The 17982-nt window shown below is 59.7% G+C and overlaps 1 protein-coding gene across 4 annotated transcripts; it reads right to left on the bottom strand.

Annotated features, from left to right (window-relative positions):
• Nucleotides 1-4792: 4792 nt before the first annotated feature.
• On the bottom strand, nucleotides 4793-16442 carry CATIP (ciliogenesis associated TTC17 interacting protein). Of its 4 annotated transcripts, none has more exons than XM_030579384.1 (10): nucleotides 16408-16442; nucleotides 15502-15654; nucleotides 11453-11653; nucleotides 10489-10544; nucleotides 9484-9570; nucleotides 8585-8755; nucleotides 7397-7521; nucleotides 6327-6403; nucleotides 5552-5640; nucleotides 4793-5035 (listed from the first exon to the last, which is right to left on the bottom strand). In XM_030579384.1, the coding sequence occupies exons 2-10, from the start codon at nucleotides 15581-15583 to the stop codon at nucleotides 4823-4825; spliced, it is 1101 nt and encodes a 366-aa protein (XP_030435244.1). In that variant the 5' UTR covers nucleotides 15584-15654; nucleotides 16408-16442; the 3' UTR covers nucleotides 4793-4822. The 4 variants fall into 4 exon arrangements, with proteins under 4 accessions (XP_030435244.1, XP_030435247.1, XP_030435243.1 ...); XM_030579387.1 differs by lacking the exon at nucleotides 16408-16442 and adding an exon at nucleotides 16390-16406; XM_030579383.1 differs by lacking the exon at nucleotides 16408-16442 and adding an exon at nucleotides 16243-16371.
• Nucleotides 16443-17982: the final 1540 nt, after the last annotated feature.

Here is a 17982-nt window from a genome sequence, read left to right as displayed (position 1 = left end):
GAGGCACGTGGCAGGGTCATCAGCTGTGAGCCCTACACCAGGGCAGGGGGTGGGGGTGCTCCAGCTCTGATCCCCACAACCAACAGGCGATGTAGGTAACGGTGTCTACAGACACCGCATCACCCTAACCACGTTGACCCAAGCCCTGGGCCGCTCACGGGGGCGGAGTGATGAAGTCGATGTCGTGGGTGACTTACAATGGCAGGAGCGACACTGCAGTGTAGACACTGACAGGGTAGGGGGGAGGGCAGCTGCCTTCCATCGAGCTGGCTTCCCCGTGCCGCCCAGGCCGCAGTGTCTGCCTGGCTCAGCAGTCAGGAAAGGCAGCGGCCAGTCAGCAGCCCTGAGATGTGCCGACACCGGTGGGCACTTGGTCCCCTTCTGGATCATGTTTACAGCCCCTGTTGCTACTGCTCACACTGGCTCTAGCACCCTGGGCCCCCACCTGTTTCCCCCTGGCCAGTGAAAGAGGCAGCAGGATATGGGGGCGAGGGCCAGTTTCCTGCCCAGCTGCTGACTCGCAGGGGATGTGTCCCCCTTGTCAGGAGTCTGCGCTGCTAATCACCGGTGCTGTGGGTGCAGGGGTTGTTTGCACGGCTGCTACGCTGGGCGGACGGGTGGCCGTGTGGTTGAGGGATAGGGCTGAGGGGCAGAAGATGTGGGTGCTGTTCCCAGCTCTGTCACCGACTCCCTGTGTGACCTCGGGCAAGTGACAGCCCTGCCATGTGCCTCGGTTTCCCCACAGGAGGGTTAGGGCTAATCCCTCTCACCCACTTTCCCTGGGGCTTAATTCAGCCATGTTTGCAGAGCTGGATCCCAGCAGCCACCCCGTGGTGTGACCTTGGCTTTCAAGCCAAACAGCTCCCGTGAGCTTCTTCTCTGCTTTGAGTCCAGCGCGCGAGAGCAGTGGAACTGCTGTGCTGGGTTTCCTCTTTGTGGGTGGGACGACGAACCTGGTTCTGCTTTTAGCCCTTACAGACCAGCCGTCCTTGCCCGGGGTTAGGCTGGGTCCTGTCATTGTCTGAAGCAGCTTGGCTCCCCCCCCGAAGATCCTCTCCACGCAGATCTGCGGACAGACCCCCTGGCTGTGCCAGGTGGGGCTCAGCTGGAAAGTGCTGCTGATTTGCTCAAGCAGAAATGCACCCGCAGGCTGGATCGAGATTTGGAGGCTCCTGGGTGCCAGGTCCAAGTTTTACTGAGCCCCCTTCTCCCTGCATGGCCCAAGCTCCCGACCTGGGCCAGTCGGTGAGGAGCAGGCCAGTGCCCTCAGGGTGCCAAACAATAGGGAACGGCTGACAGATGTGGGCGGCCAAGGGGCAGAAGCAGGTGGCACAGACCAGGGTCTCCAGGCTGCCGCATGCTGGTGGCACTTGGCACTGCTAAAGGTAGGGGCTGGCGTACGTGGCAATGGGGCAGGAGTGGGGTGGAAGGGGTCGAACAGACCCGGGATTGCTGCTAGCCCAGGGCAGGCTGGAGTTCTGCATCTGGTCGAGGGTGTGGGAAGAGCCCCTGGACTCACAGCCCCTCGCCCTGTCCCAGCCCCCCATCGCAGGGCTCTTTAGACCATAGGGGAGGCTCTGTGGGTCGGACGCTGCTTTCCCCTAGGAGCAGGAAGCCTCATGCTGGAGGAAGCTGAGGCCGCAGTAGCTTTACCAGGGGAATTCCCTGGATTGCTCCATCATCAGGACAAGGCAGCATTTCTGCCTGGGTGACCTACTGTCTCTGGCTGACGCAGGGGAGGTGGGGGGCTTATGGGGGCTATGACACACACACCAGCTCACCTCAACCATCACCCTGTACTGGGGCTAGGGCAGGGAATCTCGGCCTCAGGCCTCGGCCAAAACCAGCCCCCTCACATGCAAACTTGAACGCCCGAGGGCTTGGGGGCTGCACCACTGGCAGGGGAACGGAGTGGGGGAGGAGAAAAGTGCTGAATTTCTTCCTTTTCCCCCCACTACCCAGGCTGAAGGAGGGGTCATTCAGGATGGGGAAAGCGCCTGCCTCCATGCAGGGACACAAGCGGGGGCGGAGGGAGGGAAGTTTAGGGACCCCTCTGCAGAGTGCAGCGCTACACCCCTCCAAAGGGACGCCCCCCAGGCTGGCTGCAGAGTGCCAGCATGGAGAGGCAGAGCTGCTCCTGAGCATGCTTGTCACCCTGCAGCTGACACCTCCAGCGGCTGCCTCTGGTGCAGAGCCCCTCCATGCACCCCACCCGGCAGCATCTCCCCCAGCCCCAGGATTTGCGGGGCTCAGGGACACCAGGGCTGTGTTAATCCTGCTGGAGTGCTGTAAAGGCCCTTTGAGCAAGCTCAGGGAGTGGCATCTCCTGCTGGGAACTACCAGCCCAGCCTCCCGCCAGCCACATGAGCTCTGCGGGGAAGTCTGTGATTGCAACATTTTGCAGTAACTGGGAGCTGCTCGCACGGGGAGCTGGGTTCCTGTCCGGCCCTGGTGAATCACCCTCCAGGCTTGGAAAGCCAAGGGCAAGCAGGGACAGTGGGCTGGACCTAGCCCATTGCTCTGGGCTAACGGGCTCCATTCTCTGTCCTCCCTGTTCATGAATAGGAGGCCTGTCCCCAGCTCCAGCCCCTGAAAACCCCACTGGCATTGGAACAGCAGCACGGCCTAGAGGTTAGAGCAGGAGGAGGGACACTCAGCTCCAGGGGTCTGTTCCTAGCTCTGCGGGGGAGGGATGTGGTTCAGGGTCTGGGCTGGGAATCAGGAGGCCTGGGCCCTATTGCACTCTCTGCCACAGACTTGCAGGGTGACACGGGACAGGTCAGAATCGCTCTGTGCCTCAGTTTTCCCCAACACCCATACAACTTACCTCTGTTCCAGTGGCTTGAGAGCTGGGCTGGAAGAGACGGGTAGTATGAGAAGGGCTCTTGGCCTACCTCAGTTTACCCAGGCAGTGGTGATGGTGGAAGGGGGACACTTATAGCCCACAGCCCCCTTATCCTCACCCTCAGACCCATTCCCACCATCCTCTGCTAGGGGCAGCCCTGGGAAGGGAGAGGGGGATTGGGGACCAAAGGAGGCATGGCCGGGGTAGACGTCTGCACCTGCAATTCTGCATCCTGCAAAACCCTGCAGGTTTGGGCAGCTCATGTTCGTGTCAAAGGCAGCATCCGCCCCCCACCCCATTACAAGAGGAAAGGTCAATTTCCTGATCCTTCTGGGCTGAGTCAGCACCAGGCTCCGAACCCGCCCAGGAAGCCGGTGTCAGAGACCTCCGGCTCCCATCTCCACCTGACTCCCGCAAGCTGGCGGCCAGGCCAGAGAAGCTACCCAGCTGCCCCTGCCTGAAATCGCCCAGAGCAGCTGACTTGTGGTTTCCCACCCAGCCTCACCATGTGTTACAAAACCAGGGGCGAGGGGACAGGCCGGCCTGCCGATCTCAGGGCCTGTCTCGTTCCAACGCCACAGCCGGGCGTTCCCCTTCAGCTGGTCTTTTACCAAAATCCCCTCATTTATCCAGCTCACATCTGTAAACAGTGTGGGCTGTGGCGCCCCTGGGGTGCTCTGCACCCACAACCCCTTGCTTTGGGGGCCGTGGGGACGGCTACCCGCGCCGCACCAGTGCTGCAAGGGACAGAGGCAGCGCTGGATGGGGATCCGTTCAACGGGCTCCTGCTAGCCAAAGGACCGGGGCGTGGTGGCACCGTTGCAGGTTCTCCCCAGCCCGGATGCTTAGGCCGAACGTGGCAGACCTTGGTCCGAGGCCGGAGGGGCTGGGGCAGAGCCGTAGCAAGGGTGAGGCGAGCGTGGCACCTGCCTTGGGCGTGCAAAGAGGAGGGGCACAAGGGCTCACCTCCACTCCGCCTCCACCTTCTCCCCTGAATGCCCCCCCCAGCTTCCCATGGATCAGCTGTTCGAGTGGGAAGCCTGGGAGGGCGGAGAAGTAACTGGCAGCACGCTAAGGCCCAGGGAGGCGGAGGCAGAGCGGAGGTGAGCTGGGTGGGGAGTGCAGGACTGGCTCTAATTTTTTTGCCCAAGCAAAAAAAAAAAAAAGCGGGGGGGCGGGCACGGTGCTGCCACGGTGCAGCCAAAGGAGCAAGGTGCCGGGGGGTGGTGTGGCCAGAGGAGCTGGGGGGACACAGCGCGGCTGGAGGACAGAGGCGCAACGGGGAGGCGGTGCAGCCTGAGGAGTGGGGTGGGCACGGCCTGGCTGGAGGAACCGGGGAGGGGGGGCCGCGGCCGGAGGAGTGAGGGGGCCGCAGCATGGCCACAGCGTGACCAGAGGAGTCAAGAGTGGGCGGCGCAGCCAGAGGAGTGAAGGGGGGGTGCAGCATGGCTGTAGTGTGGCCGGAGGAGCCGGGAGTGGGTGTGGCATGGCCGGAGGAGCCAAGGGGGGGGCAAGGCAGTGCGGCTCGGGGAGCTGGGGGGGCACGGCCGGAGGAGCCAACGGGGGGCACGACCCGGCGAGAGGTGCCAAGGTGGGGTGGCCAGGGGAGCGGGGGGGGCACAGCCGGAGGAGCCAAGGGGAGGCAGCCAGGGGAGTGGGGGGGGCACAGCCAGAGGAGCCAAGGGGGGCGGCACAGCCAGAGGAGCCGGCGGGGGGGCATGGCGCGGCCGGAGGAGCAAGGTGCAAGGGGTGGAGTGGTGCAGCCAGGGGAGCGGGCGGGGGCATGGCTGGAGGAGCCAAAGGGGGCGGCACGGCCAGAGGAGCAGGGGAGGGGGTGCAGCATGGCTGCAATGTGGCTGGAGGATGCCCCCACCCCATTGGGAGCGACTCCCCCAGCCCCACACGGCCTCCTGTTCCTCCCCTGTTAAATGACCAGAGCCCCGTGCGTGGAAGCTGCTGCCGCTGGTTTAATGCCCTTCAAACTCGGCCGCGGAAGGGGCTGGGCCTGCCGGAGGCGTGGAAGGTGCTGCCCGGCGGGCGCTGGCTGGCGAAGGGGGCGAAGAACTCGGCGGCGAAGGTGAGGACGTCGTCGGGCTTGTGCAGCAGCAGGAGCTGCAGGAAGTCGGCCAGCAGGGCACGCAGCTCCGGGTGGCGCCGGGCATAGGAGGTGTGGCCGGCCTGCAGCTCCTCCTGCAGCGGGAAAGAGGCCCCACCTCCATCAGCTCCACGCGGGCGGCTTCGGGGTAACGCGCCGCTCGAGGGAACCCAGAAGCTCCAGGCAGACCAGTGGTCAGGAAGGCCTGGAGTCCTGCACCCAACTCCAGAGCTGGCAGCCAGCCGCCCGCAGAGTGAGCCGAGGGTAGGGCCGGGATACACACGCAATCCAACCTCCGGCTGCCCCTCCAAAGCTCCCGGTGCTGGGGCCTCACCCAGCCTGCTTCTGCTCTGACCCCTGCTTCCCCCCACTGTGCCCCACGGCCCCTGCTCCTCCCTCTCCCACGCTTCAGGATTGACGCCTGCTTCTGCTCTGACCCCTGCTTCCCCCCACTGTGCCCCACGGCCCCTACTCCTCCCTCTCCCAGGCTTCCCTCTCTCCACTGCAGGCTGGACCAGTGACATCCCCTCAGCCGCCCCCCTCGTGCTAGGAGCTGCATCCTGGGGGCGGCTGGTCCGACCTCAGAACAGCCCCGCGCTCTGCCAACTCACCTTCCTGTCCAGGAACTGGGAATAAAGCTGCACGTCTTCCTCCCAGTCCAGGGGCTTCTTCTCGAAGACGGGCCGGGGCGCCACTTCATCTGGGGGGAGCGGGCAGGTCTCACGACGCGGGATTCGGAAAACGGGGTTTAGGGAGCCCAGCCTGTCTCACGCCCAGCAGCACCCGGAGGGGCTAACCCAGCTCTCTCATTGTCCCAATCCCCTGGCCCCCTCCCAGCTTCGCTGCTATTCCGCACGCCCTGCACCATCTCGCAGTAGCAGCAGGGAGCAAGCCCAGGCCCCATTGAAATCAGCGGGAGTAAGCAGCCTATCTACCTTTGAGGGTCTAGGCTCCAGAGCCTCCTGCTCCAAGATGTGAGCTCAAGGAGTCCCCACTAGCTGTTGGCAGTATGGGGCCTCGGACACACAGCAGGGTGGTTCCAATTTCTTGCCACAGAGGGCAGCAGGGATGCACACTGGCCAGCTTCCTTAGTGCTGCCACAAGCCGGTCCCATCGGTGCCTGGGTCAGCGATGGCAGAAGAGGGTGAGTGTCTGCGATTCCCAACACCATGGGGACACACGTGTCCCACGCTCTGTGACATCCCTCACGCCCAGTCTGACAGCACATTCCCCGCCTGGGGAGGGACTAGCCGCTCCCGGAACCAGATCAGGAGGATTCTCGTTTCAGAGAGCTCCGGCACAGACCAGGTACCCTTCGTACCATGGGACCCCCTTCCCCAGCCCATGATGCTATCCCCACCCCTAGACCCCCTCCAGGCTCCTTACCTACATCGATGAGAACGGGCAGCTGCTGGAGCAGCATAGTGGCCGGGGACCCAACCTGGACACGACGGGCCAAATGTCTAGGTGATGGAGAGGAGCAGGTGAAGGACCTGGTCATACACTATTACCTTCTGCCTCCCCATGCCCAGCTGTGGGGCCACCCGCCAGGGGCACCTGGGAGTCCCCGCGCCCGGCACAGAGATGGGTGCCGTAGATTCGTTATTCCCCTGTATGTACAGGGATGTGGGTGGGCGCCACCGCTCTGGGGGCAGCTGGAGTTGTGCGGCCAGACGTTTCTCTGCCGTGGGGTCTCCTCCCTGGCCAAGGGGCTGAATGCGGCTGGCCCCTGGCCGTGCTGCTGTCACCTCTTCATGTCGACGGACGGCGAGGAAGCGCCAGGGAGCCTTGCATGGCATGGGGTGCCCTCCTGCTCAGCAGCATAGCAGGGGTGCTCTCCTGGCATGACCCTTCCCGGGCCATCAGAGCAACCCAAGGGGGGGAAGGGTTAGGGTTAGGGTTAGTGGACGGGCTCCCAGGGCAGACACAGCCCTACAGCGAACCGCGACTCCCCTCCTGCTGCGGGGTGACAAGGCCCCAGATTTGATTCCCGCTGCCGTCTGCACAGGCCTGGAAAGGCTGCAGGGGAGCTGGCAGTGGGATGCTGAGGCGAGAGGACCAGGGAACTGCACTTCCCTAGCGTGGCTCCAAGGAGGTTTAACAGCCAATGTCCTTTTAGAACCAAAGGGGGTGACTGGCTCAGGGGCTGAGGGACAGGATCCAGAACCCCCACCTGCCCCCATAGACTAAATCTGACCCCGTTGCTCTGGGAGAGATGTGACAGGAAGCAAGCTCAGCCTCTGGAAATCCCTGGAGCAAGGCTCCCCGCAATGAGCCCCTGGGAGCGATGGGGCCAGGATGGGGCCCAGTGTTTGAGGGACATGGGCAGGCTGCTCCCAGGCCCCAGGGAGGGCAGAGGCGGCCGGGCCACCGCAGAGCGAACGCTCAGGAGGGGCCCCGGGAGCACGAGAGCCGAGCAGGGCTTGGGCGGGTGACGGGTCGCTGGGTTCTCCTACCCGTCGGAGAGGAAGTAGAACTGCCAGGTCATGGGGATGCCCTCGTCCGGGCACACGGCCCTCTCAATCACAAACACCTCCACCTCCGTCATGTCCACCAGCTGCTTCTGGAAACCCATGGCGGTCTGTAGAGGAAGAGATGGGGGAGAAAAGCAGGGAGCAGGACAAGCCCCTTTAACCCTCAGGCTGGGCAGAGCCCCCCCTGCTCCCACCCCCATCTCTACAAGCCAGGAGATATTTGGGGAGCGGGGGGCATGGAGGGAGGTCACAGATTCGTAGATTCCAAGGCCCAGCTCCTCCAGCCATGGGGGAGGGGAGGAAGCCAGTTCCTCTGGTTGCGGGGGGCATAGAAAGTGTCCCTCCAAAAGCAACCAAATCTTTATTCCTGTGCAGGCCCCTCTTGATTCAGAAATTGTTGGTGAAGGAGAATCCACCACCAACTGTAAGGTGGGTCATGAATGCTCATGATATTGGGGATTGGGGTATGAAAGGGGGTGAGGGCTCCAGCTGGGGGTGCGAGCTCTGGGGTGGGGCTGGGCATGAGGGGTTGGGGATGCAGGAGAGTGTTCTGGGTTCGGAGGGCAGGAGGGGGATCAGGGCTGGTGCAGGGGGTCAGGGGTGCAGGCTCTGGGCAATGCTTACCTCAAGCAGCTCCTGGCAGCAGCAGCATGTCCCTCGTCCAGCTCCTACGCGGAGGGGCAGCCAGGCGGCTCTGCGCCCTGCCCCATCCGCAGGCGCTGCTCCTGCATCTCCCATTGGCCACAGTTCTCTGCCAATGGGAGCTGCAGGGGTGTGCTTAGGGCAGGGCAGTGTGCCGAGACCCCTGGCTGCCCCTACACGTAGGAGCTGGATGTAGGGACATGCTGCTCACTGCGGGATCTGCGTGGAGTGGGACAAGCCTCGACACTGCTCCCCAGCTGGAGTGCCAGAGCAGGGCAAGCCCCGGACCCCACTCCCCAGTGGGAGCTCGAGGGCTGGATTAAAATGTCTGAAGGGCCGGAAGTGGGCCCCTGGCCATAGTTTGCTCACCCCTGCCTTAAACCCTCCCACCCACCCTGCACCCCACTGTCTAGGAGCCCCTTCCCCACCCAGATCCCACCATCAGGGTCCAGGATCCCCTAGTCCCTGCCCTGCCCACCCCGGGGCAGACCCTTCTGGGTGCGGTTGTGCCCGGGTGGCAGCACTCACGTAGGTGGAGGTGCAGATGCGGGCCTCGGTGTCGAAGGCCAGGAAGGTGGTGTTCTGGGGCACGGCCCTTCGCCTGGCCAGCACCCGTAGCACCAGCAAGTTGGCAGCTTCCGAGATGAGGCCGCGCAGGGAGGCGCAGTTGTAGGAGACGCTCTGGGTCTGGACTTCATGCTGCAGAGAGATGGGGGGTGTGGAGGGGACTGACGGGGACCCAGCCTGGCCCGTGGGATCCCCAGGACCCAGCATCCCAGGCCGGCTCTGCGATCAGCCTGCACCCCCAGCCACCGGAACAAGAGGAAGAAAGAAATTCACTGGCAACAACTATGCCCCTGGGAGGGGGCAGCTCAGCTGCCAAGACCCCAGGCTGGCCCTGCACATGACACAGGCTGGACCGCTGCTGGGAGGTGAGGCCCTCTCCTGCTAAGGGACCCAGGCAGGGAGCCTAGGATGATGGGAGCCCTGTGCTTTGAGGTTTGCCCCCATCTCTCCCCCCAGAAACCTGTGCCCCCAGTGAGACTCGCCATCCCCACTCCGAGGCTGGGGACCACGAACCCGACTCTGGCTGCTGACTCAGAGCACCCACCCCCACAAGCCCCCGAGGCTGCCCTGTTAGTGCAACCAGACCTGCCCCCCATCTCTGCCCCCCGTCTCCGCCAGCCCAGCAATGGGAGCCAGGGACTGGTGCAGGCAATGGCGCCTCCTGCTGTTTGGCCATGGGACAGCCGCAGCCCGTGGAGCAGGCTTAGCAGGGCTGAGAGCGTTCCAGGACAAACGGGTGTGTGGGATGGGGGTGAGGGGAAGCCCCATAGGGAGCTCCACGCCCCAGGACTCTTCAGACGGGAGCAAGGGGTCAGCCAGGCTTTCAGATCCCTGCAGACGTGTTCCCCCCGCCATCTCACCTCTCCTTCCTCAATGATTTTCGTGACAACCAGCCTGCCTCCACGCTTCACTACATGGGTCTTTCTGTCCAGGGGGTGGGCTCTGAACTGCAAGAGGGAGAAAATATAGCAGAGTGAGGCACGCAGGGCAGGGCAGGGGTGCAGGACTTGGCAGAGTATAGGCTGCTATGGCCAGGGGTGTTGGGGGGCATATCCCCTCTGGGGACAATCCGGCCCCTTGGGGTCTCATCCCATTTGCTCTCAGTAAAGTCTGGAGCCAGAGCAGCTCATCTACTTGTTTCCCACTCAGACACCCAGCAAGAGGGGGACCAACCCTCATGCTTCAGTGCCGCAGGGATCAGGAAGGATGCTTCCATGGGCAGCACTGTATGACTGGCCCAGAGCATCATGGAAGGTTCCACCTTCTGAAGACACCGGTATTGGCCACGGTGCCAGGCCATGAAGGCCAATGGTTTGAGGAGGGGTGCTGGCAGAGAAGTCGGGGGGATGGCCAGATCCAGGGTGTCTGGGGACAGGATGGACCGGCGATCTGACCCAGGACAGCAGGGGACAGGCTTGCGGGGCCCAGCAGCCTCTCCTGCCAATCATCTGCAGCGTAGGAACCACAGTGAACACTGCGATTCTGCCCTGAGACTGGACACGGGCAGCAGGGGCTGGTGACATCTGGAGGGGAACAGAGCCAGCTACCCCGTAAAGAACAAGGAGAGAGAAACACACCCGCCGGCAGCACTGCCTACAAACAGACAAACACCGAGCAGGCGGCAGCAGCAGGATGCCGAGGCGGTTGTGCCGTGTAGTGGTTGGAGCACGGGGGCTAGGAGTAGACAGGATTCAGGTTCTAATCCCAGCTGAACAAGTAAGTCCCATGACAGCTCCTTCTAACCCAGAGAGGGGCCAGAGAACTGTCTGGAGATCTACCTTGGGGAAGGAACGGCTGCAGAGGAGCCGGATAACATCAGGTTTATCTTGCCCTCTGCCAGCGACTGTAGGGGAGCGGGCAGTTACCTTCACGTATTCCTGCTGATGCTGCTCCAGGGTTTCCAGCCGCTTTGATATGTAAGCTGACGGAGAGGAAACAAAAACTACACTCAGCCAAAGGCTTGGCCCAGATCAGCACCATTCGGCAGAGTTTCCCACCCGCTGGCCTGGCCTGGTCCCTTCGGCCTAGATTGCAGGTGCCCCGGAAATGTACCTGGAGCCTAGGGCTTCCCCAGTATTGCATGGAGTCCCGATGCCCCGTCTGCCTGCCGCTGCCCAGCCCCTGCACACGGGCGCTCCAGGCCGGATCCCAGCAGAACTATGTCCCTGCTAGAATAACAGGACCACTAGGGAGGAACTATTTGTCCACGTGCGCCAGCTGGCGATGGAAGCACCCATGACCTGTTTGCACCATTGCCTCTTGGCACCATTGGCAACGATGGAGGGAGCCAATCACATTCATGCTCAGAACTGTGTATCTGGATCTCCACGTCACAGTCTGGCCCGTTTTCACTTGTAGTTCCTTCTTGGCAGCTAATGCAGGGACTTTCCTGGGGGGTCCTAATGGTTGCCTGCTCCGTGTTGGAGGGGGCAAGGGTGTGGTCCCTCAGTCCCCTCGCCAGAGGCCTCATCTCGCTCGTGAGAGATGCCCGGAGCCTGGTGATCTGACGGGTGCTGGTGCAGGGCCCCAGGCCGCACCGCTGGGAGGAGGCGTGGGCCAGCTGGCGAGGGTCAGGCATGGAGGTTCTGAGGCTGACAGCGATCCCCAGGAGACCCCCCCACCAGGCGCTCAGCGCCACTTCTGCCTCTAGCCGGAGCCAATGGGCCAAGGCTGGGCAGCGTAGGGGCCAAGAGGAGCGGGATGAGGGACCTCACTAGAGCAAGAGGGGCAGGGGCAGCAGGGAGGAGGGGAATTGTGGCCCATCTGGCATCTCATAGCGGGTGTCTCTCTGCCCCAGCCCACTCCTCCTTGCAGACCAGCTTGGCCTACCCGTGATGGAGGAGCTGCAGGGCACTTCGTTGATGGTGCCCTGGCTCGTGGCATGGACCAGGTAGCAGTCCTCTTCCTGCCTGCCCTGCTCCTCATAGCAGGCCGGCTGCACCGAGACAGAGAAGTGCCCGAGCGGCTGGCCACTCTCCGAGACCATGACCAGCGACTCCGCAAAGAGACAGGGGCTCAGCTCCTCCACGCCTGGGAGACAGGACACGACCACAGCCCAGGTCACCAAATCACTGCCACAGCCAGACTTACAGGAGCTCCACCCATTCCCCCCCAGTACGGCCAGATGCCTCCTCCCAGATAAAAACTCAACCCTACTCCTCCCTCCTGCTGCCTGACCAAGAGTCTCAAACATCCATTAGTAAAGCCTCAAAGACCCACAAGGCAGGGTCAGTGTTACAAAAGCTGTGTTGACTATTTCCCAACAAATTATGTTCATCTATGTGTCTGACAATTTTGTTCTTTACAATAGTTTCAACCAATTTGCCTGGTACTGAAATCAGGCTTACTGGCCTGTAGTTGCCAGGGTCACCTCTGGAGCCCTTTTTAAAAATTGGCATCACATTAGCTGTCCTCCAGTCATTTGGTACAGAAGCTGATTTAAATGATAGGTTACAGATGACAATTAGTAGTCCTGAAATTTCACATTTGAGTTCCTTCAAAACCCTTGGGAGATACCATCAGGTCCTGGAGACTTACTACTGTTTAGTTTATCCATTTGTTCCAAAACCTCCTCTAATGACATCTCAGTCTGGGGCAGTTCCTCAGATTTGTCACCCAAAAAGAATGGCTCAGGTGTGGGAATCTCCCTCACATCCTCAGCCGTGAAGATCGATACAAAGAATTCATGTAGTTTCTCCGCAACGGCCTTATTGGCTTTGAGTGCTCCTTTAGCATCTCGATCGTCCAGTGGCCCCACTGGTTGTTTAGCAGGCTTCCTGCTTCTGATGTATTTAAAAATATATATGCTGTTACTTTTGGAGTCCTTGGCTAGCTGGTCTTCAAATTCTTTTTTGGTCTTTCTAATTATATTTTTACACTTCATTTGCCAGAGTTTATGCTCTTTTCTATTTTCCCCATTAGGATTAACTTCCACTTTTTAAAGGAGGCCTTTTTGCCTCTCACTGCTTCTTTTACTTTGTTGTTTAACCGCGGTGGCTCTTCTTTGGTTCTCTTCCTATGTTTTTTAAATTGGGGTGTACATTTCAGTTGAGCCTCTATGATGGTGTCTTTAAAAAGTTCCCACACAGCCCGCAGGGATTTTACTTTTGGTGCTGTACCTTTTAATTTCCTGAAATGTGGCTCCCAGAACTGGCCACCATACTCCAGTTGAGGCCAAATCAGCGCAGAGCAGAGCAGAAGAATTACTTCTCGTGTCTTGCTTACAATGCTCCTGCTAATACAGCCCAGAATGATGTTTGCTTCTTTGCAGCAGTCTGACACCATTGACTCCTTTAGCTTGTGATCCACTAGGATCCCCAGATCCCTTCCCACAATACTCCTTCTTAGGCAGTCATTGCCCATTTTGTGTGTGTGCAACTGCCTGTTCCTTCCTACGTGGAGCACTTTGCATTTGTCCGGATTGAATTTCACCCTCTTTACTTCAGCCCATTTCTCCAGTTTTTCAAGATCATTTTGAATTTTAAGCCTCTCCTCCAAAGCACCCGCAACCCCTCCCAGCTTGGTATCATCCACAAACTATACAAGTGTACTCTCTGTGCCATTGATGAAGATGTTGAACAGAACCGGACCGAGAACTGATCCCTGCGGGACCCCACTCGTTCTGTCCTTCCAGCCTGACTGTGAACCACTGATAACTACGGTCCGGGAACAGTTTTCCAACCAGTTAAGCACCCACCTTATAGTAGCTCCGTCTAGGTAGCGTTTCCCTAGTTTGTTTATGAGAAGGTCAGGCGAGACAGTATCAAAAGCTTTACTGAAGTTGAGATATACCACGTCTACCACTTCCCCCCCATCCACAAGGCTTTTGTTGACAGGGAAACGGGCCATTAGGTTGGTTCGATGCAATTTGCTCTTGACAAATCCATGCTATTACTTATCACCTTATTATCTTCATGGTGATTGTAAATTGATTGGGATGGGGCAGAGCAAAGAGACTGGTAGGCTAGCAGCAAACATTTGCTAACACTGAGATTTCTGCGAAGGACAATCCTGCTCTGATCCCTGGGGATGGTCCCAACCCAGCCTTCCCCTATCTTGGACATCTATGAAACATGCAGGTGCGAGTGGGCATCCCTTGCGGCAACCGGAGGGAAGTTGGCACCTAGCGAAAGCCACAACAAATGCGCCATTGAAATCGAAACCACAGCAACCTCAAGAGACGGGGTATCAGCCACAGCAGCATCTCCGGCAGAAGTGAAACCAGCAGAATATACCGTGGGATGCTGCTGAGCAATGCAATCAACTCCAGCATCTGTGGCAGCTGGAGGAGGGGCTGGAGTCACAACTCCTGGGTTCTATTCCTGACTCTTGATGGGGAATGTTATGTTGAGGTGAGGGAGAGGACTCTGAGAGCGAGGAGTCCCAGGATCTGTTCTATAACTGTCCTGCTATCTGACCCCTCTCTGCCTCACCTTACCCTGCCATAAAATGGGATGACAGTATTTCCCTAACAAAATAGCAATAAAATAATAATAATCGGAGTTTACGCAGCAACTTCCACCCAAGAGTCTCAAACGAGATAGCCGAGCCTCACAACTAGGGCAAGTTGAAATTTTTTTCATGGAAACTGAAAATTCAGTGTTTTGACTTTTCACAAAAAGTGCCTGCTGCTTTCCACCTTTTGATTCTTTATCAAAAAACTGAATTCCTGAAAACTGAAATAATTCCTTTCCTGGGATGCCTCCTGGGTGTTGTAGTTTGGAAGACCCACGCTCCTACTCTCCCTGATGCACCCCTCCTTGAGAGGGGAGACCATGGTGCATCATGGGAGATGTAGTTTGACCAGAGAGCCCAGACAATAGAGGAGAATAGGAGCAGGCCGCATCCGAACTACAACACCCCCGAGACACTGCAGCAGCAGTTCAGATTCCAATTTCTCACCAAAAAATTGACAGATATTTTCCATGGGGGGGGAAAAAACATTTTGTGACCAACTCTCCTCACAACCCCTCGGTGCCACAGAGCAGTCTCATTACTCCTATTTCACAGATGGGGAAAACAGAGGCACAGCAGGGGGATGTGATTTGCCCAAGACCACCCAGTGAGTCTGTGGCTGGGAACAGAATCTAAGTCTCCTGCCTCCCTAACCCCTCACTCACAGGGCTGTTGCTGGGAAGGGCTCTGCGATCCTCCCACATAAGTGCAAAGTACTGTTGTTATTCCGCAGAGCACAGCGGGGGACTGCGAGGAGTCAAGGCAGGAGCCCAGTAAAGATCCCTTACAGATGGGAGGCCAGAAGGGGACTGCTACCAAATGATCTTTTAAAGGAACGCAGTAATAGTGTAGCTTGTTAGACGGTAACACTCTGGAGCAGCCTGGGACGGTCTGCGCCATAGACAGGCCTCTACCATTTGTGCCATGGAATAGTTGTGTTAGCTGTAAATCACAGGCTGTCCTGGTCCCTGGGCCCAGCCACTAGAGAACGACACAGTCTCGCACACACACACACTAAGCACATGGCATACACCAGACTCCCGCATCATCCCAGAATGACAGACCCGGGTGCCAGTAAACAGGCCAGGGCCTGAGACCCCTGGTGCATCAGCGCTGGACAGGTTCTGCTGTCAGATGCTCAGGGCTCTTGCAGCAAAGCCACACGCACACATACCCAGCCCTGAGGACAAGCTCCGTGGTGCTCGAAAGCGTGTCTCTTTCACCAACCGCGGCTGGTCCTATGAATGAGATTACCTCCCGCACCCATCCAGCAGCAGACGCGGCTCTGCAGGGGGCCAGGTGAGCGGCTGGAAACGGGTCACGTTGGCTGTCGTTCACGGGCTCCCCTCCATCACGGGGGGCGACCGTGGCTGAGCAGCGAACCTCTCACCCCACCGGATAACGGAAACCCGAGCGGCACCCACCAATGAGCGAGAGGAATTCAGTGGCCCCCTCGCTGGCTGCTTGGACCCTCTGCACCGGCGCTGGCGAGTCGGCGTCATCCATCCCTTGGCGAAAGACCAGGCGACACTTTCAAAGGCAGAGGGGTCAGATCAAAACCTCCACAGCCGGAGGCCCTGTGTGGGAGAACCAGCGAGACTCCTGGGCCTGGCAGCAGGGGAGTCGCCCCTACCCCTCTGTGCACATCCCCGGGGGGGGGACCCCCACCCAGGCCTCTACCCCCCCAGTTCTCCATGCAAGCCCCAGATGGAGCCCTCCCCCCCAACTATCCAAATCCCCAACGGAGCAGCCCCCCAGCCCGCTGTGCACACCCCCGGGGGGGAATCCCCCACCCAGGCCTCTACCCCCCCAGTTCTCCATGCAAGCCCCAGATGGAGCCCTCCCCCCCAACTATCCAACTCCCTAACGGAGCAGCCCCCCAGCCCGCTGTGCACACCCCCGGGGGGGAATCCCCCACCCAGGCCTCTACCCCCCCCAGCTCTCCATGCAAGCCCCAGATGGAGCCCTCCCCCCCAACTATCCAACTCCCCAACGGAGCAGCCCCCCAGCCCGCTGTGCACACCCCCGGGGGGGAATCCCCCACCCAGGCCTCTACCCCCCCAGCTCTCCATGCAAGCCCTAGATGGAGCCCTCCCCTCAACTATCCAGCCCCCTGATGGATCACCCCCCGGCCCTCTGTGCACACCCCCAGGGGACCCCCTTACTCATGCAAGCCCCAGATCGGGCCCTTCCCCCAGCCCCACCCCAGGGGAGAGCCCTCAACCGGGCCCCAGGGCCGCGCGCAGCGCCTGGAGTGACCCCGAAACCCCTGGCCAGGGGAACCCCCACGTGGCTTTGGGAGCCTCCCCCACCCCACGCGCGGTGCTCGCCTGCAATGTATCCAACGGTCTCCGCGGCAACCGGGCCTGCCCCGCCTCTTAAAGGGACAGGACAGCCGGGAGCGGGTCACGGTCTCGCGGGGGAGGCGGCCCCACCCGTGTTCGCGGGGTGGGGTTTGTAGGGAACCCCGCAGTGGGGGGTTGCTGCGGTTCGCAGGGCAGGGGGGCTGCGAGCGGGGCTGGCCCGGAGCCCAAGGCCGGGAGTAGCTGGGGAGGGGCTGAGGCTGCGGTGAGGGGCGCTGCAGAGAGACCTGGGACGGATAGACAGCTCCCCCCCCCGCCCCCTCTGTGCCTTGCTGGGGACCCTGGGGACTGTGGAGTGGGGCAGGAAATGCACCCTCGATTGGGCCCCCACCCCGACCCCAGCAGCAGCAGATGCCCCCTCCCTCATGCATCTCACCTCAGGGGAGTCACCCAGGTCAGACAGGCACAAAACGCCCCTCCGCAGTCTCCTGGTTTTCACTGGACTCCCACGGCTTACAGAGCCCCCCGCTTTGTTCACAGGGGGATCTGACTGGATTCCCTCCCGCCTCCGGCCTGGCTTGTGCAGGACACAGTCCTCCCTTAGTGACTCGGATTGCTTTGCGTAAACCAATGGGTGTGATGTGCGTGGTGTGTTCTCTACCCTCTGCAACGTGGGTATCAGAACTGGTCAACTGTGTGTCTTATGCCCCTTATTGCTGGCAGCTAAGGGAGATTCTCTTTCAGCTCAGCTGGCAGGGGCCTCCTGTGCTTTTAGGGCGGGAGTTCTGTCCACATGGACACCCATGAAGCTCTGACTGTCCCTGCTGTTCAGAAGAGAACAAGGCCGGTCCAGATACTCTCAGACAGGTAGCTCAGCATGGCTCAGCCCCGGCTATCCAGGTGCTACGCTGGCTAACCCCAGGGACAGCCCAGCCCAGGGGCTACTCGATCACAGGAGACCACCTGGCCATTCCCTTCCTTGTTCCTCAGGTTAGGAGTCCCCTGTGACAGTGATCCCCGTGGGAGCCAGCTGAGATCACTCAATTAGGGTGAACTGCAAACAAAATGGGCAGACAAACCCCAAAAGCTGGTGGTTATTCCAATACTTAGATTTACCAACCAGAACAGAACAGCTTCTGTAGTACCTCACTGGTTTCTTAGAATTTCAAACACCGCAATTCCCTTAAAGTGCCCAGCCTCAGGCCTCCGTTCGGACACACCTGTCAGATATGATGACGATTCCTGAAAATCTTCTCTCATCGTATAAAAGAAAAGGTTCTTCCAATCCCAAAGGATCAGCCACATACCCAGGTTCAATTATAACTTAGATCTTACCCAAAAAACATGATATAGCCAATTCTTATTAACTAAGCTAAAATTTATTAAAAAAGAAAAGAGAGAGAGTGTTGGTGAAAAGATCAATACACAGACAGACTTGAATTCAATTCTTGAGGTTCAGATACATAGCAGACGTGAGCTTGTAGTTGCCAAAAGTCCTTTTAGAAATAGTCATAGAATCACAGAATCTCAGGGTTGGAAGGGACCTCAGGAGGTCATCTAGTCCAACCCCCTGCTCAAAGCAGGACCAACCCCCAACTAAAT

The sequence above is a fragment of the Gopherus evgoodei genome, chromosome 11 (genome assembly GCF_007399415.2).
Source record: "Gopherus evgoodei ecotype Sinaloan lineage chromosome 11, rGopEvg1_v1.p, whole genome shotgun sequence".
NCBI lineage: Eukaryota > Metazoa > Chordata > Testudines > Testudinidae > Gopherus > Gopherus evgoodei.
The sequence above is the reverse complement of the archived record's forward strand: the minus strand, read 5'-3'. Positions and strand labels throughout refer to the sequence as shown.